This window comes from Microcaecilia unicolor, chromosome 11 (genome assembly GCF_901765095.1).
Source record: "Microcaecilia unicolor chromosome 11, aMicUni1.1, whole genome shotgun sequence".
Lineage (NCBI taxonomy): Eukaryota > Metazoa > Chordata > Amphibia > Gymnophiona > Siphonopidae > Microcaecilia > Microcaecilia unicolor.
The window spans coordinates 123,377,870-123,402,951 of record NC_044041.1 but is presented as its reverse complement, the minus strand read 5'-3'; the positions used below and the strand labels follow the sequence as shown (position 1 = coordinate 123,402,951).

The 25,082-nt window shown below is 43.1% G+C and overlaps 1 protein-coding gene across 1 annotated transcript; it reads left to right on the top strand.

Moving 5' to 3' along the window:
* The first annotated feature begins 4,222 nt into the window (after positions 1 to 4,222).
* Positions 4,223 to 21,909, top strand: LOC115480274 (solute carrier family 22 member 6-B-like). The gene is made up of 10 exons (XM_030218821.1): positions 4,223 to 4,673; positions 6,508 to 6,611; positions 6,976 to 7,130; positions 7,997 to 8,165; positions 9,297 to 9,420; positions 10,319 to 10,431; positions 19,214 to 19,428; positions 20,642 to 20,750; positions 20,996 to 21,199; positions 21,646 to 21,909. Exons 1-10 carry the CDS (start codon positions 4,284 to 4,286, stop codon positions 21,725 to 21,727), a joined length of 1,665 nt encoding a protein of 554 aa, XP_030074681.1. The 5' UTR covers positions 4,223 to 4,283; the 3' UTR covers positions 21,728 to 21,909.
* Positions 21,910 to 25,082: the final 3,173 nt, after the last annotated feature.

Genomic DNA, 25,082 nt, shown 5'->3' with positions numbered 1-25,082 from the left:
CTCTGTCACAACTTCTTGTTCTGACTAGGTGGCAGGACACTGCAGAAAGGAAGCTTCTGGTTTAGCAGTAGGCAGAATGTGAGAATCGCTGCCATTGCTAGAGACCTATTCACACAAGAGCAACGTTTAAGGGAGGGAGATGTAGGACCTCCGGAGACCAGCCTGTTTCTCTCCACACTGCCTTTGCTAGGAACCCGATCATAGAAAGGTGTGAGGTGGGGTAGGGAATGAGAGATGCTACAGGGGGGGCGGGGTCATGGAGAATTGTTGGATCATGGGAGGGGAGGGGATAATTAGTTGGACATAAGGGTGGAGGGGAGAGTGAGATGCTGCATGGATGGTGAGAGGGATGACAGAGGGAGAAATGCTGTATGGCCATGGAGGGTGTGAGGGGTGAGAGAGGGAGAAATGTTGGACATAGGGTTGGAGGGGAGGGAGAGAGGCTGCATAGGGGGTGAGAGGGAGAAATGTTGGACATAAGGGTGAGAGGGGAGGGTGAGATACTGCATGGAGGGTGAGAGGGATGAGAGAGGGAGAATTGTTGGACAGGGGAGGAGAGAGGAGAATTGTTGGTCAGAGGGGTGGAGGAGTGGGCGAGAGGCTGCATGGAGAGTGAGAGAGGGAGAATTGTTGCACGGAGGGTGAGAGAAGGGGAATTGTTTGACATGGGGAGAGGAGAGGAGAATTGTTGGACATAAAGGTGGAGAGGAGGGTGAGATGCTGCATGGAAGGTAAAAAGGGTGAGAGAGGGAGAAATGTTAGACATAGGGGTGGAGGGGAGGAAGAGATGGTGCATGGGGAGAGAGGAGAAATGTTGGACAAGGTAGTGGACAGGAGGAAGGGAAAAATGCTCATTGGGAAGAGGGAAAGAGAGATTTTGGGCACAAGGGAGGGAAAGAGAGAGAGGGTGGACAATAGGAGAAAGGGAGAGATTTTGGATATGGAGGAAGATGAGAGGAACGGAGAGGAGAGAAAGAGGGAGATGTTGGATCCAGGAGCAGAAGGGAGTGATGGAGAGATGTTGGACAGTGGGAGTGAGGGGAGAGAGAGAGAAATGCTAGAGAAATGGGGGAGCAAGTAGGAGGAAAGAGAGAAGAGACAGGGCAATGTCAGGTTACTAGAGTGGAGATGAGTAAAAAGAGGGAACAGTTGCTGGGCTAGAAGGGTGGTGGGGATGGCGGAATCATGTGGGACAGGCCAGGAGGAGGTGACAAGGAAATGAATGAGAGGATAGTGATTACAGATAGTAGAAATATGGTAATGGGGATTAGATTAAAGATGAAAGAGAATTGAGGGCTGGGGAAGGTTTGAGACGGGTAATGAGAGAGAAGATGTACATTTGATAGATAGCTGAAAAGTAAAAATGAGGAGAAGGGTAATAGAGGGTGAAATTTGAGTTGACAGCAGAAAAGAAAAAAAAGAGGAAAGAGCTAAAAAGGAACGATCAATATGTTAGAGGTAGATGTAGTGAGGGAATAAACATATCCAGGAGACTATGACAATGATACGAACTACATCTACCACCATATTTCCCCCATGCTTATCCTGTTCCCATCCTCCTCCCGCCTCTACTTCCCCTCCTCCCATGCTTAACTACCACTTGCTCATCCCCCTCCCACCTCCACACCCCTCCTCTTGTACCTAATCCACCCTCTGCCTATACCTCTCCTACTCCCTTCAACCTTACCTTTCTCTACCTACCTACCTATCTCTCTTATTATTCTGCTATATTTAATTTAGATTTTCTTTATCATTACTATGTAATCCCTATTACTACTACTACTACAAATCATTTCTATAGCGCTACCAGTCGTACACAGCGCTTCACAATTGAACATGAAGAAAAGACAGTCCCTGCTTAAAAGAGCTTACGATCTAAACTACTATGTAAGCCGCATTGAACCTGCTTTAAGTGGGAAAGCGTGGGGCACAAATATAATAATAAATAAATAAATAAATAAATAGACAAACAAACAGGAGAAAGAAGGAAAGACAAATGAACAGCAGCCACTAATTCTCCTTCATTAGCAGATGGCAGACAGGAAAGTAGAAAAGAGAAATCAGAACCAACATGTTGAAAAAATAAAATGCCCAGACTACAAAGGTAGAAAAAAAGAATTTTATTTTGAATGCTTTGAAAGGAACATGTTAGCTCTGGGAAATGTGCATAGCAAATGTTTTTGTGTTGTGTTCAGTAGAAAAAGAAATGCATTTCTGCATTTAGATTTTACTCACACCTTTTTCAGTAGTAGCTCAAGGTGAGTTACATTGGATAGTTCTCTGTCACAGGAGGGCTCACAATCTAAGTTTGTACCTGAGGCAATGGAGAGTTAAGTGACTTGTCCAAGATCACAAGGAGCAGCAGCAGGATTTGAACCAGCTACCCCTTAAGACCAGTGCTCTAACCACTAGGCCACTCCTCCACTGTTGTAGGATGTGCTAGATTTGTATTCTTGGGGTTGCCAGCTCAATTTTTGTCTAAATATTTTTATTTCTAATCTGTGATCCCTTGTTCTGTATTTGGTGAGGGTCTGGCAGTGTGTTGATCAAGTCTCTACAGTGCTGTAATCTGCATTCTCAGATACGTGAACTGGTTGCTGTTTTGTTGTCTTTTTTTTTTTTTTTTTAAGTTTGTTGTAGAAGTGCATTTTTATGTAAAAGATAAAATGAGACATTGGATGCAAATGTTAAGACAAATTGAAGAGCTTCAGATCTAGAATAGCTGTTGCTATAGGAGATCCAGTAGTTTATTTTAGAGCCATATATGATTCCTTGTTGTCTTTAAAAATTAAACAAAAATTACGTATGTTGATGCAATAAATTGATTCATAGTGTGTTTGGTTAGTAAGCATTTTGAAATTGTTACCACTTAGTGTGCACTCCTGTACCCTTTGTGGTGTGATAGCAATGGCAGGTGGGGAGATTGAAGGGGAGGCAGAGAGGAGAGGGGTTCAGGGAAGGGGGGGCCCTCTTCTATTTTCTGACCTGGGTTCTAGCACAGCTAACATCAATCCTGACCCTTGCTGTATAACTGGTGGGATCTCCAAGCATTCCCAGTTGTGGAATTCATCCAAAGACAGCCAGAACTCCCTTCTCCCAAGCTCTGCAGTAGACAACAGCATCCTTGAGCCACCAACAGTTATATGTGTGTGGGGTGCTGGCATCAGTGGTTTAGGGACGATGCTGCTGCCTGCCAAGCTTGGTAAAAGGGTATTCTGACCACCTTCAGAGAAATTGTAATTTATATTTTGAGGTAGGGGTAGGGCAGGGCAGAGAAAATGTTGTGCCCATCCACTTTGGGCTCAGGCCCATCCAAAATGGACACTGGGCCAGTACTGGCTCTGATGGGAAAGCACCCCCTAACACTACGCTGGGACACTGGGTCAGTACTGGCTCAGAGGGGAAAGCACCCCTTAAAACTATGCTGGCACACAGGGTCAGAGGGGAAAGTGCCCTCTAACTCTTTGCTGAAACATTGGGCCAGTACTAGCTCTGATGGGAAAGCACCCCCTAACACTACGCTGGGACACTGGGTCAGTACTGGCTCAGAGGGGAAAGCACCCCCTATGCTGGGCAACTGGGCCAGTACTAGCTCTGATGGGAAAGTACCCCCTAACACTACGCTGGGATACTGGGTCAGTACTGGCTCAGAGGGGAAAGCACCCCTTAACACTATGCTGGCACACAGGGTCAGAGGGGAAAGTGCCCCCTAACTCTTTGCTGAAACATTGGGCCAGTACTAGCTCTGATGGGCGAGCAACCCCTGCTGGGATACTGGCTCAGAGGTGAGAGTGATCTTTACTACAGTGTTGTACCCTGGATTAATAGTGGCTTAGAGAGAAGAGTGAACCTGTACTGGGACACTAGGTTAGTACTAGCTCAAATAATAATATTTTCTTTCTTATATATAAATCTTCTATAATTCTCCAGCACATAATGATCCACGCTGAATGAAAACTGAGGGGCCATGTTATATAAATAAGAAAGCTTGGAATGAGGAATGGGAAAAGCAAAACCAGAATCACTAGAGATACTCTGTGACAGTGGGATGTGGCTTCTATCTCTCATGGACCTATTAGATATTATTACATTTATCCACCCAGCCCCACTTCCTTCCTATCCTTTCATAACTTGGTTCCAGAGTCAATCTTTAACCATCAGCTGAAGCAGTGGCCGCAACACTGTGTATATAACCTGCAGAGGCAGAAAGAGAAAACATCTGAACACACTTTGCCTTCAGGAGACCTAGCAGGCAGAGAACATCATTATCACAGTTGTACAAAATGGCTTTCGGAGATCTCTTGGAGAAAGTGGGTAGCATGGGGCTCTTCCAGATCATCTATATCTTCTTTCTCTCCATTCCAGTCCTCATGATCGCCAGCCATAATCTGGTTCAGAACTTCAGTGCAGCTATACCTGAGCATCACTGCCAAGCCAATATCCAGATGAACGGCACCCAGTCCAACTTCACTCGATATCTGGACCCATATGACCTGCTGAAGTTATCCATCCCCCTGGATGGGGAGCAGAGGCCAGAAAAGTGCCTACGCTTCACCAACACACAGTGGCGACTATTGGAGGACAACGGCACAGTTCTTGGGATGGAGACAGAGCCCTGCCAGAATGGTTGGGTGTTCGATGACAGCATCTTTTCATCCTCTATTGTCACTGAGGTAGGAGAAATAGCATAATCAGAACTGTGTTTAGTGTGTCTCACGTGGGAAACAGGGGAAGTCAACCACTGGTCCAATCAGAACAGCCAAAATGAAAGCAGCCCCTGTTGACTAAGCAGTTGGTACACTGTTGTTCCTGCCACTCTACTGATTCCCTTTCTCCTTCCCAAAGCCAAAGACCCCCTAGTCATCAATCATCACTTGCAACTTGCCAACAATAAGTATGCTGCCAATACATTGCCAATAACCAGTCTACCCACTAGTGGGCACTTTTTACACTACTACAGGTTGGCTCTTAACTGTATATTCTGACCAGGCTGGCTGAACATCAAGCTCAGAATTCTATATTGGGATAGTTTCCAAACTGCTCACACTAAGTTTCAAGGGGAAACTGCCCAAGGAAATAGATTTGTAGTTGCTATTTCCAGCCAAATAACACATGTAGTTTTGAAAACCCCAAAACTACATTGTTTCCTTTCCTGACCTAAACTCGTCCACACTACAAGTAAAAGAACAGATACCGTAGAATTATATGCTTACTTTTACTTATATACTTATATACAATGTAGAGAATGTTCAGAAAGTCAACTTATGTGGATTTGAAGGGCAATTCTATTAATCGGTGCCCGCATTGATGCACCACTTGTGCGTAAATGTACAGAATATAGTCACTTACGCATGTAAGTGGCAGCAAAACAGGTAAGTGCTATTCTATAAGGATGTGTGTAAGTGGAATAGTGGAATGCAAGGGGGCAGAGCATGGGAGGGGCATGTCGTGACTGCCATATACACACCACTTACAGAATACTGTAAGTTACATGTGCCCTTGCTGCATGTAGGCATCTGTAGTTACCTCAGGTCTATGGCTGGTGTAACTGCAGCTGCCTAGATTTTAGGCACCTGATACTGGGTTGTGCTAGTATTCTGTAATGGACTGGGCCGTTAGCTGAGTGGGTGTCCTCCAACTGCATTGCTACCAGTAAGGGGTGGTGCCTCAATGTTGTGTTTTCAGTCTCTAGGGCCAGGCAGGTTCCCTGGAGTCTGCAGAACTTGAAAATGTGATAGTGAAACAGCAGCCCCTACTGGCAGGACTGTAGATGGAGGACTCACACTCAGCTTAAAGAGAACAGTGCTGGGCACCAGATGCTGTTATGGAATAGGCTCTCATGGCACTGCATCGAGGCAGGTCCACAGAGAGACAGAACCAGGCCTGGAGCAAGGCCACCACCGCCCCCCAAACACTCAGGCCCCCCTTCCCCCTTACCTTCCTGCATCTGCTGCTCCCTCAGTCTGTCACTTTCCTGTTCCTGTGTGCCAGGACTTGGGTTATTACATTAATGCAATCACCTGGGTCCCAACACACAGGAACAGGACAGAGATAGACCAAGGGAGCAGAACCTTCTGCCTGCCTCCAGAAGCCTTGCTGGCACTGGGCTCCCTTTGGATGCCGGGCCTGGGGAATCTTGCCCCCCCCCCCCCACCTCTCAGCAGTCCTGCACTGAAGCACCTAAAAGAAGTCACCCATTAATAAAATTACCCCCAAAATGTTACTGCCCATGGAAACAGCTATGAACATTTCCCTCCCTTTGTTGGTAATGAGACTATACACAACTGAAAAGGACGACCAGATCTATGAAGCAGAGGACTCCAGCTCCTCAGGGATACATTGAGTCAGGTTCTGCTTTTGACCCATTGTATCATAGTTTTCCTTTCATTAAGAAGATTGAAACTATAGGTCTGGGATAAAACCCAAGTCAAGATCCATCTGAAAAGACATCATATTCTATCATCAGTAACTGATTTTTACAGAGATATTCTTGTTTCCTTCATGCAGTGGGAGCTGGTATGTGACTTACGCTCTCTCAAGGAGCTGGCTCAGTCTCTCTTCATGGCTGGCGTTCTGATCGGTGCTCTCATATTTGGTGGTCTCTCTGACAGGTAGGTATCACACCAAGAAGATAGTCCTTTAATATTAAAGAATGTACCAAACACTTCAAAGCACTTTGCTGCTACCATGGAGAAATCTATATTGTTTGACAGTGGAGTTACAAGGTTCACAGCTGATCTGTAGGGTGGTGCTTCTTAATCTTTTCCTGGTGGTGTGAGCTACATTTATATGTACTGGAAATCCACTGTATGCAACTCTCTCAGGTATAGTCATTTGGTAATCCTGAAAACCCAACTGACTACGTATGCCTCCAGAAAAGTGTTGAGAAACGCGGCTGTAGGGAGCTTGCAATGTGACTGCTTTTATCTGAAACTTCAGTGAGTCTGTTTTTTTTTTTGTTTGTTTGTGGTTTAGGTTTGGCCGACGGGCAGTCCTTCTTTGGTCATTGCTGATGATAGGAGTAATGGGCACTGGGGCAGCTTTCTCTCCCAGTTTCACTGTCTACTGCCTTTTCCGCTTCCTGAGTGGCGTGGGACTCTCTGGACTCCTCCTGAACTACATTTGTCTGAGTGAGTGCAAGCTCATGTAGCCTCTCATGGTCTGGGGTCCCTCACTGCTTCTTCTTTTTGCCGTGCAATAGACCAGGGGTACATCTTCAGGGGGAGGGGTGGCAACACTGCCTTTTTCATAGATCTAGACTACCCTCTTTTAGCTCCACAAACTAATACTTCACTTAAAGAGCCAGAAGGAAAAAGCACAAATATAATCATTCAGCAGAGTGTAAAAATAGCACAAGTAGAGTCACTTTAATTCTTATGGGAATCTAAGGGGAACCTCTACTCTCCTTGTCCCCACAAGTAGCTTGAGTATCTGATCTCAGATGTGATCACAGGTACTGTACTCCTGTAGAGCCTGGCCCTCCCTGTCTCTGCTCCAAGGCATCCTCTTCTTCTCTTCCAGAAACCATGGTATCCCTTTCCTTCTCAGTACTCATAGGCTTTCTTTTTTTAAAGTAAACTTCTTAATTTCACTTTACTGTAGAGGTCTCTGTCACCTAAGCAAGGCAGAACCTCTCTACTTTTGCTACAGACTTGTTGAGTTTAAAGATAACCACTGAGCTAGGTCAACCTTCATCAGGATGAGTTAGACTTGGATTTACCCCAGTTGCATCTATGAACTTCTAGTTCCTTCTAAAACTAAAAGGCTACAGACACGGGTAAAGCCAGGCAGGCACTCCACTTATATCAGCCTTATCTTGATAGCCCTCAGTGCAAAGTCAGCAACTGAAATGCCCAGTCAATGAATATGCAGTCTCCTCTGGGGTTGAATGAAGCATGAGTTAATTGAAGGAACAGGATGATGCAGCCTAGTTGGAGAAAAGTGGGTAGCTAGGAAGATTAAGGTGGAGTCTTCATGGCCATTCTCTTTCTTCCAGGTCTTGAATGGGTCCCCACCAAGTTTCGTGCCTTTGTGGTGTCCATGCAGGCGTACTGCAGCACCGCTGGGCAGGTGGTGTTGGCGGGCATAGCCTACTGGCTCCGAGACTGGCGCTGGCTGCAACTAGCCATTTCTCTTCCCTTCTTTGTCTTCTTCCTATATTCCTGGTAAGCTGACGTAGAAGGTGCTTCTTTTGGTCATTTTTCAGCTCTGACTAATACTCTCATAGACTCTGGCCACCCAGGAGATACGTTTTCATTTGTCCAGGCCAGCTGGGACTCAAACTGGTAATTGCTAGTCCTCACCTAATGCTTGAACTATGAATTTGCAAATTCATGTCAAGACAGAGAAGGCTCGATATTTAACCCGCGGCAGTATGCGGTGTCTGAGCTGCGCCACAGACCTGACCCTGAATATTCAATATCAGGGCATGCACGGCTCCCGGCATTGAATATCCAGGAATCAGCAGTTACCCAGAAGTTAACCAGGCACCAGCCAATATTCAGATTGGTGCCCAGTTATCTTTAGTGCATAAAGGACCCCTTTTACGAAACCATGCTAGTAATTCCTGGCACTGCAATGCTGACAATGCCCATTCACTGAATGGGCTTCATCAGCATTGCTGCACGGGAATCGCTAGCACAGTTTGGTAAACTAGTCCCAAAGTTAGGACAGCCTTTATGCTGTCATAACTTTATGCGTTTACTTAGCCAGTTAGCAGATTGAAAATTGCCACTAACCAACTAAGTAGGTGCTCCACCCATGCTCTGCCTCTGGCCCGCCACTAACTGGTTAGGAGATGGCTGGTTAACAACGATATTCATCAGCATTAACTGGTTATGTGCCGCTGAATCAGGGCTGCTGAGGGGAGGGTTGGACAGGGGGAAATTCCCTGGGCAAGCTTCTTCCTGCCTGCTTCTGAATGCCATCCAGGACCTGGAAGATTGCATTAAAGCGAGGAGAGAGCGAGGGAGCAGACAGAAAGGTGCGAGGTCGGCAGCCTGAGTGTGGGGGGGCTGGGGTATGCTGCAGCGGCCTAGGTGGGGGGGGGCATGGGGTACACGCATGCAACAGTCCAGTCCTGCTCCGGGCCTGGCTGTGTCTCTCAGCGGCCCTGCGCTAAATATCTGGTGCAGGGTCGCTCAGTGGGGTTTAACCGGGCAGGAGCCTCTCCTGCCCAGTTAAGCCCTTTTGAATATTGGGCGGATGGTTTCCCGGTGCTTTCTCAAAGTGGGGTAGAGCTGAAATGGGATTTCTTCAATTATTCTGACTCGGTTCTGATCAAAACTCTTTAACAGGTGGCTGCCCGAATCAGCTCGATGGTTGATTGTGAACAATAAGACAGAGGTGGCCCTGAGGAGCTTGAAGCGGGTGGCAAAGATGAACGGGAAGAAAGAAGAAGGGGAGAGGATTTCCCTGGAGGTTAGAGAATGGATTTTCTGTGTTCAAGGCTATCATATAGTCTCAGTCATACTAGGAAGAAGAAGGCATATGCAGAACAACGGAGATTGGGATGAGCTTAGAAAGGATGACAGAATATCTTTTCTATCTCTGTAAATGTAGCAGTCACTTGTTAGCACTGTGCAAATGATGATAATAAGTATTTTATTTATGTATTGACTGCCCGATATTCAAAAGAGTTTAACCAGGTAGGAAAGGCTCCCAACTGGTTAAACCCTGCTGAGTGACCCGGAGTCTGATATTCAAAGGCACTTAACTGGTTAGTGCCACTGAATATCACCACTAACCAGGCAGGGGGCAGATCATGGGCGGTGCCCCTACTTAGTTGGTTAGTGGCAATTTTCAGTCCGCTAAACTGCTAAGTAATTGTATAAAGACAAGACAGCAAAAAGACTGTCCAAACTTTATACACAAATGTGAGTGGCTCAGACGTCACATATCACTGTGGGCCCTGAATTCATAATTTACTTTTGTAGTGCTCAGAACAAGGGGCAACCTTTAAAAATACAGGCCTTCATATTCACAAAAAGCTGAGCTCCTAAATTTAGCTCCTGAAGTGGTTCCCTATTTTCTGCCAAACTTAGAAGCCTAGGTTTCCAGCTGACAATTCATTCTAGGAGTTTAAACATTATTCTGATAAAAGTAGGCCTGCCATTCATTTGCCTAGATTTATAAGCCTAGTGCTGGAAATCAGTTCTTAAATCTTAACTTCTTTTCCCCACCCTAAATCTGCTCCTGTCACCACCTACTTTTTATTCCCTTAAATTTAGGAGTTTAGTGATATTTTGAGTATAAATTTAGAAAGTCAGCCCTAATAAAATTTCATAGAGGCTCATACCTGCCCACTTTCTTTTGTCAGATGTTGCAGAAGGAAGCAGCAGAGAGTTCACCAAAGGCCAGTACCCATTCCATTCTAGACCTCTTCCGCACCCCAGCCATGTGCCGGATCTCCTGCTGCCTAATGTTCGTCAGGTACTGATTCTCTTTCTCCTTGTTGAAGCCAAAGACCCTCCTACCCATCAGGTATCACCCAGGGGCGTATCTAGACTCCAGCGGTAGGGGGGGCCAGAGCCAGAGGGAGGGGGCACATTTTAGCCCCCCCCCAATGATGTTGGATTATTTGTAGTAAATAATTAGCAGATTTTAGTACACACAGCTTCAGCTTTAGAAATGTTAATTTCTTTCTTCATCTCTCTCTCATTCACCCCTGAATAATTCACTGCTGAGTCACTTTAAAGTTGAAGTAACAAAACATCTGTTTACTCACAGTTTGTAGTTAGATTATAATCAGACAGGCTTATATATACATATTACTATACATTTGTCTTATCAGCTCCTTCCATGTGCTTAGATGGTAATGGATGCTCACACCACCATAGATCCTCTCAGGTTAGGAGAGATCATGAGCTCCATGTGCTCCATGTGCTGCATGTGCTGCATCTACCCCCACAGGAAGTTGCATAGCAGTGTGACCTCTCTAAGTAATTCACATCAGAGGTCACAGAGTAATCACAGAGAAATAATAGGTGACAGGCAATGCATGTAAAATACAATTACATTCCAACAAACCCCTTCTCATGCATAACTGTCATGCAATTATTTATTCATACAAAGTCCAAGCTTTATACGCAGATTCACAAAATGTTCTCTGGGTAACGGTTTTGGTCATGATGTCAGCTGTCATCTCACTGGTGTGACAATAGTGTAGACTGATGACCCCTTCTTTTGCCAACTCTCGCACGTTGTGGTATTTTGTTGCGATGTGCTTGGTGCGTGACTGAACCTTGTCATTCTGTGACAGTCGGATGCAGCTCTGATTATCTTCCATTATCTGGATTGGTCTCTTTTCAGCTATTCCAAAATCCAGCAAAAGTTTTTCAATCCATATCAGTTCTCTGCACGCTTCCGATACTGCCACATATTCAGCTTCTGTAGAAGACAAACTCACAATACTTTGTTTATGACTGGCCCATGAAATTTGTACATTTCCATACATAAACACATATCCACTTGTGGATTTATAGTTAGAATGATCCCCTGCCCAATCTGAATCACAGTAACATATTAGTTTTGGATTACTATTGGCTGAAATCTTTAATTTACAATCAATGGTACCCTTTAAATACCTTACCATCCTTTTAACTGCAGTCCAATCTGATTTGGTAGGTGAGCTGACCCTTCTGCTCAAAATTCCTACTGCATTTGCTATATCAGCCCTGTATGTGGTAGCTAGATATAAAAGCTTACCTATGGCTGATCTATATTGGATGTTATCTGGTAAAGGTTCTCTTACTGTTTCATCCTTCAGAAAATCAGTGATCATGGGAGTGCTTACAACTTGGGCATCTTGCATACCTAAACTTTCAATAAGCTCATTTATTTTCTGCTTCTGGCTTAGAAGATAAGAACCATCATTTTGTTTCTCAATTTCTATACCAAGATAGTATGACACATTTCCAAGTTCTTTTATCTCAACATTGTGGTTTAAACACTTTACAATGTCCTTGTACTCTTGCTCACTTTTGCTTGCAATGAGCAGATCATCAACAAAAGCTAAAATGTATGCATATTGTCCATTTGTGCACCTAGTGTACAAGCATTTATCTGCTTCACCTTGCTTAAATCCTAAATTTGTCAATATTTCATGCAATTTATCATTCCAACATTTTGCACTTTGCTTTAATCCATAAAGACCTTTGTTTAATTTACACACTAGCTGTCTTTGTTTTGTATTTATGAAACCTGTTGGCTGTTCCATGTACAAGTCTTCAGTTATATCTCCGTGAAGAAACGCTGTTTTCACATCAATGTGTTTGACTTGCATGCCTTTTGAGACTGCAATGCTCAGAAGTGTTCTGATTGTCGTGTGTTTCACTACAGGTGCAAACACTTCATCAAAATCTTCTCCATATTTTTGAAGATATCCCTTTGCCACTAATCTGGCTTTATACCTTTCCACTTTTCCTTGTGCATTCCTTTTTAACTTGAATACCCATTTGCATCCTATAGCTTTCTTGCCAGGAGGTAATTTTGTAAGAATCCAAGTATTATTTTTATCCAATGCATCAATTTCTTCTTGTGCAGCTTTATGCCATTCAGCAGCTTCTTCTGCTGGCATTTTCTCAATCTCATCCCATGTTAAGGGCTCTTGAGCTTCTGCTGACTTTGTTAAGTACGACAGTCTTGGGGGTGGAACACCTTTGTTTTCCCTGGATGAGCGTCTGACAACAGGTTGGTCTGACCTTTCTGCATCCTCTAAATCTGAGAGTCCTTCTCCAATTGATTCCCCTTCTCCAACTGTACTGTCTTCTTCAATGATCCTTTCTGTGTCTGTTTCCTCTGCCTGTTCCTCGTTCGATACAGGTGAGTTGCTTTCAGACATCTGCCTTGGTATGGCATTTATATACACTGGCATGTCTATTATGGTTCTAGTTTCATATTCTGGATGATAAGGCTCATCTGGGATAATCCAGCCTTTATCAACCCTTTTGTTTTCATCAAAATATGTAACATGTCTTATGCCAACAATGCCAGTTTTCAGATTCAAATTCTATATCCTTTGTGTCCTGGAGCATAGCCAACTAAAATGCCCCTTTCTGTTGTGGAATACAGCTTATGCCTTCTTTGCTTTGGTACATGAGCATATGCTGTACTTCCAAATGTTCTTATGTGTGACAGGTTTGGCTTCCTACCATGCCATGTCTCATGTGGTGTGCGCTCAGCGCCTTTAGTTGGCATTCTGTTTTGTAGGTACACTGCTGTGAGAATGGCTTCCCCCCATAGTCTTTTAGGGAGATTGCTATCTGACAGCATACATCTGGTCATTTCCACAAGTGACCTAAATTTTCTCTCTGCAACAGAATTTTGCTCTGGTGTATAAGCTACTGTTGTGATATGCTGAATGCCTTCTTGTTCTAGAAATGTGCGCATGCTTTGTGAAGTGAACTCACCACCATTGTCGGTCTGAAGAACCTTTGGTTTTCTTTCAAATTTGTTGCTCACCATGGCTACGTATTTCTTCAGCATGTCTGTGACTTGACTTTTTTCTTTCAGCAAATAGGCCACACAATATCTAGAGAAATCATCCAAGAATATTAGCACAAATCTGTTATTTCCCAATGATGGGATATTAAACGGTCCACATAAGTCACTGTGTATTAAGTCCAGCACTTTATTACTCCTATTTCCTGTGTATGCAGGAAATGAGGGTCTCACACCTTTTTGAGTAACACAGTCTATGCATTTCTCCATTTTACCAGCATCTGCACTTATCTGAATGCCGGTGGCCAGTTGCTTACTGTAAAGATCCTGGATCACCTTAGAATCACGATGTCCCAGGCGGCGGTGCCAGATTTCCAGACTACATTTACCATCATTCTTCCTTACTTGCGCCATATGTGAGGCTTCACCTGAAATGTTCAGCTTATAAACATCATTATGCATAAAAGCTTCAGCATACACTTCATCATTTTTAGAGATTGTGCACTTACTGTTTTCAAAATGAATCACAAATCCCTTCTTATCTAATGTAGATACACTAAGCATATTGCAAACTGCTTGGGGAATATACAAGACATCACTTACAGGAATTTCTTTAACTTCATTAGACACTTTGCATTTTAAGAATCCAATACCTTTTGCTTGGATCTTAGCAGTCCCTGCGTTTGCAGTTTTAAGAATACCTTCCTCTGGACACATTTCCTGAAAGAAATCCTTACAATTGGTTAAATGGCATGTGCTCCCCGAATCCAAAATCCAAGTACTTTCATTTGAATTATTATTTACCATAGTCAAAGATTTTTCTGCCATTAGAAAGCCCTTGTGTTTATCTTTGTCCTTCATACATTTCCTGGTTTGAAAATTCTTTAGTTCCATTGGCTTAGGTGAGCTAGAGGGAGTGTTTTGTGTTTCCTTACACCATTTAGATACATGTCCCTCCTTTCCACATGAGTAGCAAATCAGCTTGCCCTTGGGTGGAGTTTTCCCATAGCTCTGCCTTCCTCTGTTCTTTGCCAAGAAATTTGTTTCATTTCTCTCTGACTTGCTTTGAGAACACATCTCCTCAGAATCATTTATTATGCATTCCTGCCTTAGTTTTGATGTTGCCTGTTCAAAAGATTGCCCTTCAATGGCCTCATTTACAGACCTAAAAACATCAAACTTCTTTGATAGTGAGGTAAAAAGAAATGCTCTTTTCAATGCATCACACATGGGAATTCCAGAAAGTTCTAACTTTTGAAATGAAGACATAAGATACATAATGTGATCATTACATTTACTTTTATCCCTTAATTTGGTTTCATTCAACTCTGCTAACCAAATTGGTTGCTGCTTTGCATATGTAGTTGCATACATAGTTCTCAGTTTATATAAAATGTCCTTTGGTGTATCTTTTCCCTCCACTAATATGGCTTGTTTCTCTGAGAGAGCTTCCAAAAGCATGCACTTCACATAATAGTTTGCATTGTCCCATTCAGCCATATTTTCAGCTGTTCTGTCTTGGTCTAAGCATATATCTAATCTTTTTGCTCGAAGGAAACATATGAATCTTAATTCCCACTGCTGATAATTAAACTCAGTTAATCTAGGCACCTTGAGAGAATAGAACAATGGTGAATTTCTTCCCTCAGCCATTTTCTTAGCCTTCTGTCTGCTGTGTGGGGGGAGAGAGAGACAGACTGAATCTTTCCTTTAAAACTTAAGAGAAAAATGTGGCCTTTTTTTCTGCCTGGTAATATTTCTCTTCTTTTTCAATTCCTGAGCCCTGGGCCCATAACCCTTTTGTTGGATTATTTGTAGTAAATAATTAGCAGATTTTAGTACACACAGCTTCAGCTTTAGAAATGTTAATTTCTTTCTTCATCTCTCTCTCATTCACCCCTGAATAATTCACTGCTGAGTCACTTTAAAGTTGAAGTAACAAAACATCTGTTTACTCACAGTTTGTAGTTAGATTATAATCAGACAGGCTTATATATACATATTACTATACATTTGTCTTATCAGCTCCTTCCATGTGCTTAGATGGTAATGGATGCTCACACCACCATAGATCCTCTCAGGTTAGGAGAGATCATGAGCTCCATGTGCTCCATGTGCTGCATGTGCTGCATCTACCCCCACAGGAAGTTGCATAGCAGTGTGACCTCTCTAAGTAATTCACATCAGAGGTCACAGAGTAATCACAGAGAAATAATAGGTGACAGGCAATGCATGTAAAATACAATTACATTCCAACAAATGACCCCCCCCCGCTGCCGCCACCATTGCCAGAACCCCTCCTGCCATTGCCAGATCCCCCCACCAACGACTCTCCACCCTCCCCCCCCGCCAACCCTCCCCCGCTGCCGTTGCTTACCTTTGCTGGCGGGGGACCCCACCCCCCGCCAGCCGAGGTCCACTTGCCGCCTTTAAAGATATTTCTTCAGCTGGCGGGGGACCCCAACCCCCGCCCTTCCTGCAAAGAGTGCATTATCAAAGTGTGATCCTTTGTTTAGGTAGGAGCATCTGATGGGCTATATACATTCTATGGTCTGTGTCCCATATATGACAAGACAGATTGGGATAGGCTGGAGAGGGCTTTGATGGTCTATGTCCCAGAAATGACAAAGAAAGATCAGGATCAAGTATTTTATACCACATTCATTGTTTGTTTAATCATGAATTAATTATGAGTGTGACTGTTGGGCAGACTGGATGAACTGTTCAGGTCTTTATCTGCGGTTATGGGGCCAATAAACCGTGGGAGGTAGCCAGGCTGCCTCCCACAGTCAGTGGTCAGCCCGGATATTCAATGCTGGGCCGTTTCCAATGACCAGCATTGAATATCTAGGTGTTTTTTTGGCCGGTTTAGATGTAACCAGTCATGCCGATATTTAGCACTGGCTGGTTAAGCTTAAATCGGCCAAAGATATTCCAGCTGTTTAGGTGGCCTAATTTGGCTGTCAAACTTAGCTGGCGATGTACTGAATATTGGTGGATAGCCAGTTATATTGTGCGATATAACCGGTTATCCGCTATGCGCTAACTGCCAATATTCAGTGGGAGATAACTAGCTATCTCCCACTGAATATTGCTGGATAGCCGGTTAAGTGCCATTTAACCACTCCTGGCTGGTTAAATGCTTTAAAATATCAGGTGGCATGTTACCATGTTACTACAGTTGAAGGTCAAGGTTGGGACTAGATAAAAACTAGGAGACTAGGAGACACTCACTCCACACCACTCTCGGTCAATGAAACAGTCCAGGACAGCAGGTATATTCTGCCTGAATTGAGTTTACTATAACTTGGATTAATCAATGGCATAACAGTATTAATCTTCAGAGCAACTATGTGCATTCCATGTATCTCCTAGCATCGATAACAACACTGACGTTCTCTAGGCAGTATCCCTTAAGAATAATCTTTCTTACTAGACTAGGTTCTTGAAATCCTAAACCTCTCTCCCTCCTCTGGGCCCTGTCCCAGAGAATAACTCCTCAGGCTGTCTTTCTCTCTTACAGACAACTTGTAGCCTTGGAAAGCTAGTCAAAAAATGTGTTGATAGTCCACTAAAAAAGTATCATCTTATCCTCTTGCTTTATTTCTACTTATTATAAATAAAAATAGTAACATGGTAAGTGGGGAGAAAGAGAGACCAATGTGGCCCATCCAGGTGCCTAGGGGTGTAACATGGTGCCCACATAGCTGTCTTTATCCATGAACTTTGTGCCAGTTTTCAAATTGGAAGCGAGGGTACTTTCACTTTGAAAATTGTCTATGGAAAAAGTTCTCACTGCCATTTGTGCCCACATTTTCTGTGGGTACTTTGATTGAAATAGCACATTATTTTTGAAAATGGACACGTATGTTGTTTCAACCCCCACTTGAACTCTGCCCTGGGGGACACCTCTGTTAAACACAAGTAGAATCACATGTATAATGGAACAACACATACATGGGCGGACAAATTTTAAGGAGCTCATTTCCGCAGATAAGACATATTGCACTGTACAGTTACTTTTAGACAAAGCGTCACTAACTCAAGATCAAAGGCCCATGTATCTTGCATTTCAGTATTAAACGTTTGGCTACAAATTTATTTATTTATTTGGATTTTCTCACACCTTTTTCACTAGTAGCTCAAGGTGAGTTACAATCAGGTATACTGGGTATTTCTCTGTCCCTGGAGGGCTCAAAATCTAAGGGGTCCTTTTACCAAGCTGCGGGGGAAAAGTGCCCTGCACTAGCAGCAGGGGTAATTTTTCCACACACCAGGGCCCTTTTTACTGCAGTGGGTAACCCCCCCCCCCCCCTCCATACACACATGGCCTTCAGTAAGAGAACTCTTACTGCATGGCCATGTGACGGGGAGTTCTTACCACCATCCAATGAGGTGGCGATAATGGCTCCCATGCTAACCCGGTGGTAATTACAACCAGGTTACCACTGCATAAACCATTTCTGGGGGTTTTCTTTTTCCCATAGTAAGTAGAGGAGTGTGGTAGCCGTGTTAGTCCACTCTTAAGGTTATCAATAGAAATCAAACAAATAGAAAGTTTGATTTCTATTGATAACCTTTTTCCCATAGAAATGGCATGCGCTTGGGGTGGGACTACCGCCGGCGGACACGTTGGACCGGCGATGGTACCAGAAGAGAAAGTGGTAAGCCCCCTTTGGGCTTACCGCTGCTCTCTAAAAGGGCCCCTCATTTTGTACCTGAGGCAACAGAGGGTTAAGTGACCTGCCCAAGATCACAAGGAGCAGCAGTTGGATTTGAACTGGCCACCGCTGTATATCAAGGCAGGTGCTCTAACCACTAGGCTACTCCTCCACTTCGCTTGGCGTTTTGTTGCTGGCAGTGTATTTCCAGCAAGCTTGAAAATCATACTAGTCGGCTCCTCAACTAATTGAATCAGTCCTGGTTTTGATTCTAGCAGCACATGGCCTTGTAGTTCTGATTTCCCTGAGATAGCCAGCATGCATGCAGCTAGGGGGCATACCCGTAACTAAATTAGTCTATCCTGGAAGCCTAGCATTGATTGGTGAGCCTGCATTGACTGTTTAGTTCTGCAGAATCTACAATGTCACATGGCACCTGTACCCTGTTAATAAGAAATACATTTAAACAGAGCCGAAAGATTCCATTTATTTCATTTAGGAGACCAGCCAATGGAAGTCAGCAAATATATTACACACACAGCACAGCACAGCACTGCAGTAGTGCCTTCAACCTTACATCAGGATGTGTGCCTTTTTAATGATTTACAGACAAAGTATCATCTGTGATTTTTAATTAAAACAGAAAGGCTGCTATCTTAGCAGGTTTTCTCTCTTCAAAGGACATTCTTTGTCACATACACCATTTCTTTCTCAAGCATTCAGTAGCCTTGAGTAAAGCCAACTCCCTTTAGACTAGAGGCTATTTTCTCTATGCTAATACTTCTGGCTCACAAATAAACACTTGCTTATGGACACTGGGGCCTACATTCATATTTACTGCTTGAGAGTGGTACAAAATACACCGACCTTTAAAAGAGAACTAAAAACATGGCTGTTAATGTTATATGATGAAGGGTGATTTGTTTACCGAATCTGTGATGACAATAATTTAGGAAATCCTTCAATATGTTGTTTTAATATCATTTTTTAATTTATGTATGGATGTATTGTAATCCGCCTAGAATTAATAGTCAGTGCAAACTACACATATTTTAAATAGATAAAAAAATAGCATCCTATAATCCCTTCCTTGCTCCTGTGTCCACCTACAGCTTCTCCACCAACTTTGCCTATTTTGGCCTCTCCATGGACTTGAAGAACTTTGGTTTTAGCATACATCTGGTCCAGATGCTTTTTGGTGGCATTGATGTATTTGCCAAAATCATATGCGGAGTGGCACTGAACTTCTTTGGGCGCCGGACTATCCAGGCATCCTCTCTCATCCTGGCTGGAATCTTCCTCTTAGTGAACACAGCTGTGCCATTAGGTAAGATTAGAGAAAGGTTGCCAAGTTGTCAAGGCTGGGGCGAGACAGTTCTGCTTTCACACACACTCAGTGGAGTTTGCAAACAAAAACGATTCTTTCGTTTTATTTATTTATTTGGATTTAGCTCCAACTTTTCAGTAGTAGCTCACGGTGAGTTCCATTCATGTATATTAGGTCATTTATGCTGTCATATTACGAACTCTAGTTCTTGAAGCTCAGCTTCCAAGGCAGATCCTCTTATTGGATCATTAGAGAGCTTTATGCTTTTGGTGAAATAGGCAAAACTGACCACAAGGTGGACCAAGCATCTACCTAAGGTGGCACAATTTGAGAGGTGGCACCAAGGAAGCCATCAGCTTGTCTATCCATCGCAGGTAGTGTAAACTTTGAGCACCTGCACAATCTCAAGAGCTGCAAGCCTTTTGAACTTCCTTTTTCAGAGGGTGTAGGACCAGCAGGTCTTGAGCATGTGGAGATGCTCAAGATTCCATACTGATTGTGATGAGTCTTCTTTAAAGACTCATCACAAGATAGCCATACTGTTGCTGCATCAGATGGAGAAGGGAAGGGAATGGAAGTACAACAGAGCTGCTGAATGCCTCAGGAGGGGAGGGGTGGAGAGGGGAGAGGCTGAACTATTTAGGGAAAGGGAAGGGGAGATGCTGAACACCAGGGATTAGGGGAGGGAAATAGAGATGCTGAACATCTCAGGGGAAGGTGGGAAGAGGAGATGCTGCACACCTCAGGTAGGGAAGGTAAAAAAAGGGGAGATGCTGGACTTTTTTTGGGGGGAGAGGAGAGCAACCCATTTGCCTAGGCAGAGACTCTCAACCCAGTCCTCATGACACACCAAGCAAATCTAGTTTTCAAAATATTCAGAATGAATATGCATGAGATAAATTTGCATGCACTGCCTGCATTGTGTGACGATCTCTCGATGTCTCTCATGCATATTCATTGTGGATATCCTAAAAACTTGACTGGCTGGGTGTGTCTCGAGGACTGGGTTGAGAATCCATGGCTTAGGGTGTCAGATACCTTTGGCTAGGCCCTTAGAAATAGGCTTGTCCTTGATGGCATGATCTAGTGACTCTAGATAAAGTTGTGAGCTGTAGATACAAACCTCAAAAGTGTGGACTCTCATTTTCTATTGTAACATGTAGTATGTGAATAATCTGTAATTTGTGTCAGAAATTGTTATTTGTTTCTACAGACATGCAGGCATTTCGCATTACACTGGTCATGCTGGGGAAAGGATGTCTCGCTGCCTCCTCCCTCTGCACCTACCTGTTTGGTGGTGAACTCTTTCCAACGATAGTCAGGTACGAATCACCCAATGCATAAGGTCATCCTTGAGCATCTGCACTGCAGAGAGTGCAAGGGCTTAAAATATTAAAGGAGACTCTAGCAAAATGTGCATGGGCTGAAAAGATTGGAGGATACTTCGTGTGCAGGGGCAGAAAATATTGTCAATGAAAATAATATAAATAATAATTTTCCTATATTGACGAAGTGGCTTTCTCCCACAGCAGATGCTGATGCTCTCAATTCTTTCTTTTCTTGGCAGACAAACAGGAATGGGTTTCATAACTATGATGGCGAGATTGGGTGGCATTGTGGCCCCCATGGTTCTGATGGCCGGAGACTATGTGGCTTTCCTGCCCCTGGTTGTATTCGGGGGGGCTCCAATCATATCTGGAGTGGCGGCCTGTTTTTTACCAGAAATGCTCAATGCACCACTCCTGGACACTATTGAGGAGGTCGAAGAAAGGTCAGTGAAATCAGAGTCTCCATGGCTGCAGCCTTTCCATCCATGGCTTAATTTTCCATACCAGAGGTTGCCGTGTGTCGGGTGATTCAGCTCCATTTTTTCCAGAAAGGGACACACCAGGGATAGTATCAAAGCTGGGTTTATAGAGGAGTGCTTTTATAGGAAAGGTTGCTTTTCATCTTGACCACTTCCCTATAATATTCTCCTACCTATACTCTTGTTTGTCATGTATGTTTGTCCTGACAAGACCGTCAGCAAAAGGGGACATGGACTGTCTTTCCTTTGTTAGGTGCTCAATATGTCTGGCAATGTGTTAGAAAGGGTATCAAGGAAGACAGTTACCCATTGAGGATTATGAAAAGATGTTCTTATAACAGGGATGGACAATGCAGAAAAATTTGTTTTGGTATATTTGACATTTCCTTTCTTAATTTCTCTTTTCCCAGAGCCAAGAGGAAAGAGGTTGTGACGATCCGGGAGAACACCAAGGAGATTGTGATTCAGATCATTGAAGGCACAAGACTTTAAGAGCACTGGAGGAGCTTCTGCAGTTGCACTGGAAAAGACTGATGCCACCATGTGTGTTTGAGGGTGGCTGAGTGAACTTGTCTGCAAAAGAGGGGTCACTGGTATTTAGGGGGTCATGGAACCTCCAGGAGCCTAGAGCAGAAGACAGGGGACAATAGTCTTCTAGGAGATCATGGAACCTCCAGGAGCCTAGATCAGAAGACAGGGGACAATAGTCTTCTATCTCCATCCTAAAGGCAAGTCAGTTCAGCAGTGTTAGAAGGCCAATGAATGGGACAGGAATCTAGTTCCACAACTATTCACAAGAAAAGCCGTGCATTCTGTCTCTGATAGGGGCTAGTCTGGGTCACAAGTACATGACACATCAAATACCTTATGATCTCATTGGCTCCAGTGCCTCATTTCTTTGTTGAGAGCAACTCTTGGAAACATGTGAGACTGCCAGTGTATCTACCCTTGAGTTTCCCTGTGGCTGCCTGGACTAACACTGCTCAGAATCGGAAGACCTCTGCCACAGGGCCCACTATACTGACTGGGCTAAGCTGCCAGGCCAGCCCAAAGCTCTCTACTCTGCTGAACCTCTCAAAGCTGCTTCTAAAAATAGTAACAAACTCCACCCGCCAAGATGAAAGACTTTTTTACACTATCAGTCAGTAAATGCAGATTTGGTCAGCCCCTCTGGACATCCTGAACTACCAGATTTTGATTGAAAGGCTGTTCATCCAGTTGTCTGTAACCGAGGTGATTTCATAATGGGCTTCCAAACCTTTAAGACAGGTATGCGTTGCTGCACCAAATTTCAAAAGGGAAAACATGTACATACTGGGGGTGGGAGGGGGGAAGTTACCTATGTGGGCTACTGGTAAGACATGTTATTTTATCTCTAACTTGTGCTATTTTAGCACAGGTCATATTTTATTCAGTGAGACCTAGTTACTAATAACTGCGGTTAACAGTAAAATAACATAGAAATGTACTTCAGGGGGAACCACGCACACCTTTACATCTGCTCTGAGGCACACACAGTTTCCTGGTTTGACAGACATATTTTATATAAAATATGCATGTAAGTCCAAACTCCATCCCAGCCCCTCCCCAGGAACCTCTCTGCTCAGATCAGAGAAACTTAGGGGGTGTTTGACTAAGCCACGGTAGCATTTTTAGCTCACAGTAGAAATCAGCTAGTGGTAAAAGCCGAGACGCCCATAGGAATATAATGGGCATCTCAGCATTTACCACAAGTTGATTTCTACTGCGAGCTAAAAGCACTAGCGCAGCTTAGTAAAAGACCCCCTTATGCATATACAGGGTGTTTGAATACATCCACAACTCCTGAGGAAGAGTATGAAACGGGGCACCTTGCTGAGCTTCAGTGAAATCAGCCTGCCATCAGCTGTTCTATGAGTAAAGATAAGTGAATGATTTTTTTCACAGGTTTAGTTTTTTGAAGATTGCAGGAACGTTGAGTTTGAAACAAGTACAATTGAACCCAAATTTCTAACAGTTGCTGATACAATTGTTAATGATATATTTCACAGTATAGGACCTCGGACATGTGTGGATAAAGTCACTGACAGAAGCAATAGTAGCCATTTCAGGCTCCACATTTGCTGGTATAAAAGGCCCAAAAACGATATGGTGATACACTGAGAAGTTTTATTTATATATTAACAAATTTCTTTCCTATATGAGCGTATAGAGCAACTGGTTCATGAATATTTTTCAGAGAGTATTTTGATCAGTTTTATAAATGCCCATTTCTGCACATACAGTGCTGTTTTTCACATAGAAATGCCTTATGAAGTTATCTCTTTCTTAATATTATTAAAGATTTGTAGATATGCATCATTGTCAATTTGTTGAATACTGTACTGTGAAAAAGGTTTTGTACTGTATTGAAAATGCATTTGTGTATTTATTTCCAGTGTAAACTGGGCTGATATTAAAACAATAAAAATTTAGCTGAAGTAATTTTGTCTTTTCAGTAAACATTTAAGCCAATAAGGGAAGAAAAGGTGTTAACAGGATATTGTACAGGGAACATGCACCAAATGAACAATAATGGCTGTAGGCTTGTTGAGACCTTTGGTGAGAGAACCTTTGGGTCCCCTTAAAGGCTTAATTTTGATAACCTATTTTATTTCTATATTTATTTACATATTTTTAATTACAATCAAGTATAATACTTGTACAGAAAAGTAAACTGGCTTGACAATATTAAACTTACAAAGTCTAAGAACAAAGGAATCAATTATCCCGCCAGATATTACTGAAGTCCACAATGGGATTCAAAATATTAAACAAATGGAATTTTAAATTTACATATAATAATATAGGAATTTGCTAAGTCTGATTACCCAAATGATACCAGTTAATCACTATCAAGAGAACAATTATTTAGACCCCCCTGTAATTTTCTTAGCTGTTAAAAAAGCTGTGAGTTGGGGTGGTTAAAACAAAAAACCCCATACTTGTTCATCTGGTATTTAATAACACATTTACAGGGGTATCTTAAAAAGAATGTAGCCCCCAACTGAAGAACACCTGGCTTCATCATCAGGAATTGCTGATCTCTCTTCTGAGTATCTTTAGCAACATCAGGAAATACTTGGATTCTCAGTCCAAGAAAAGTTTTTTCTCCATTCTTAAAGAATAGTCTCATTATGAAAACATAACACGTGTCATATTTGGCCACATGGAATGTCTACACCTACCAACATAGCATGACTATGATCAAACAGGACAACACGCAATTTTCATCCATTCCGACCCTCCACTTATACCTCATACGATCACTAAACAACTTTGTATTTGCTAACCACCGACTGGGCAAACACCTTTGACGGTACTATGTAAGCCACATTGAGCCTGCAAATAGGTGGGAAAATGTGGGGTACAAATGCAACAAATAAAAATAAAGAAAAAATAAAGAAAATGATCCTGTCTCTAACAGTGGCTATCAATAAGAACTGATAGGAGCTTGTCCAAACCTTTTTTCAAACTCAGCTACATTAAGTGCTTTTACCACATCCTCTAGCAATAAATTCCAGCAGGAATTCCTTATTGTTCATACCCAGAAATAAACGATGACTTTGCTAAGTCTGCATGGCCAATAATGGTTTATGAGCTTTTCCTCCAGAAACTTATCTAAACCTTTTTTTTAACCCAGCGATGCTAACTGCTTTGTCCTGATATTCGAGCAACAAATTCTATTAACTTGCCCTACTCCAATCATGATTTTGTCATTCTCTCTCATATTCTTCTCTCAGCAAACAGTCCCTTCTCCAAGCTGAAGAGCCCTAACTTCCTTAGCCTTTACTCATATGAGAGTTGTTCCATCCCCTTTATTATTTTG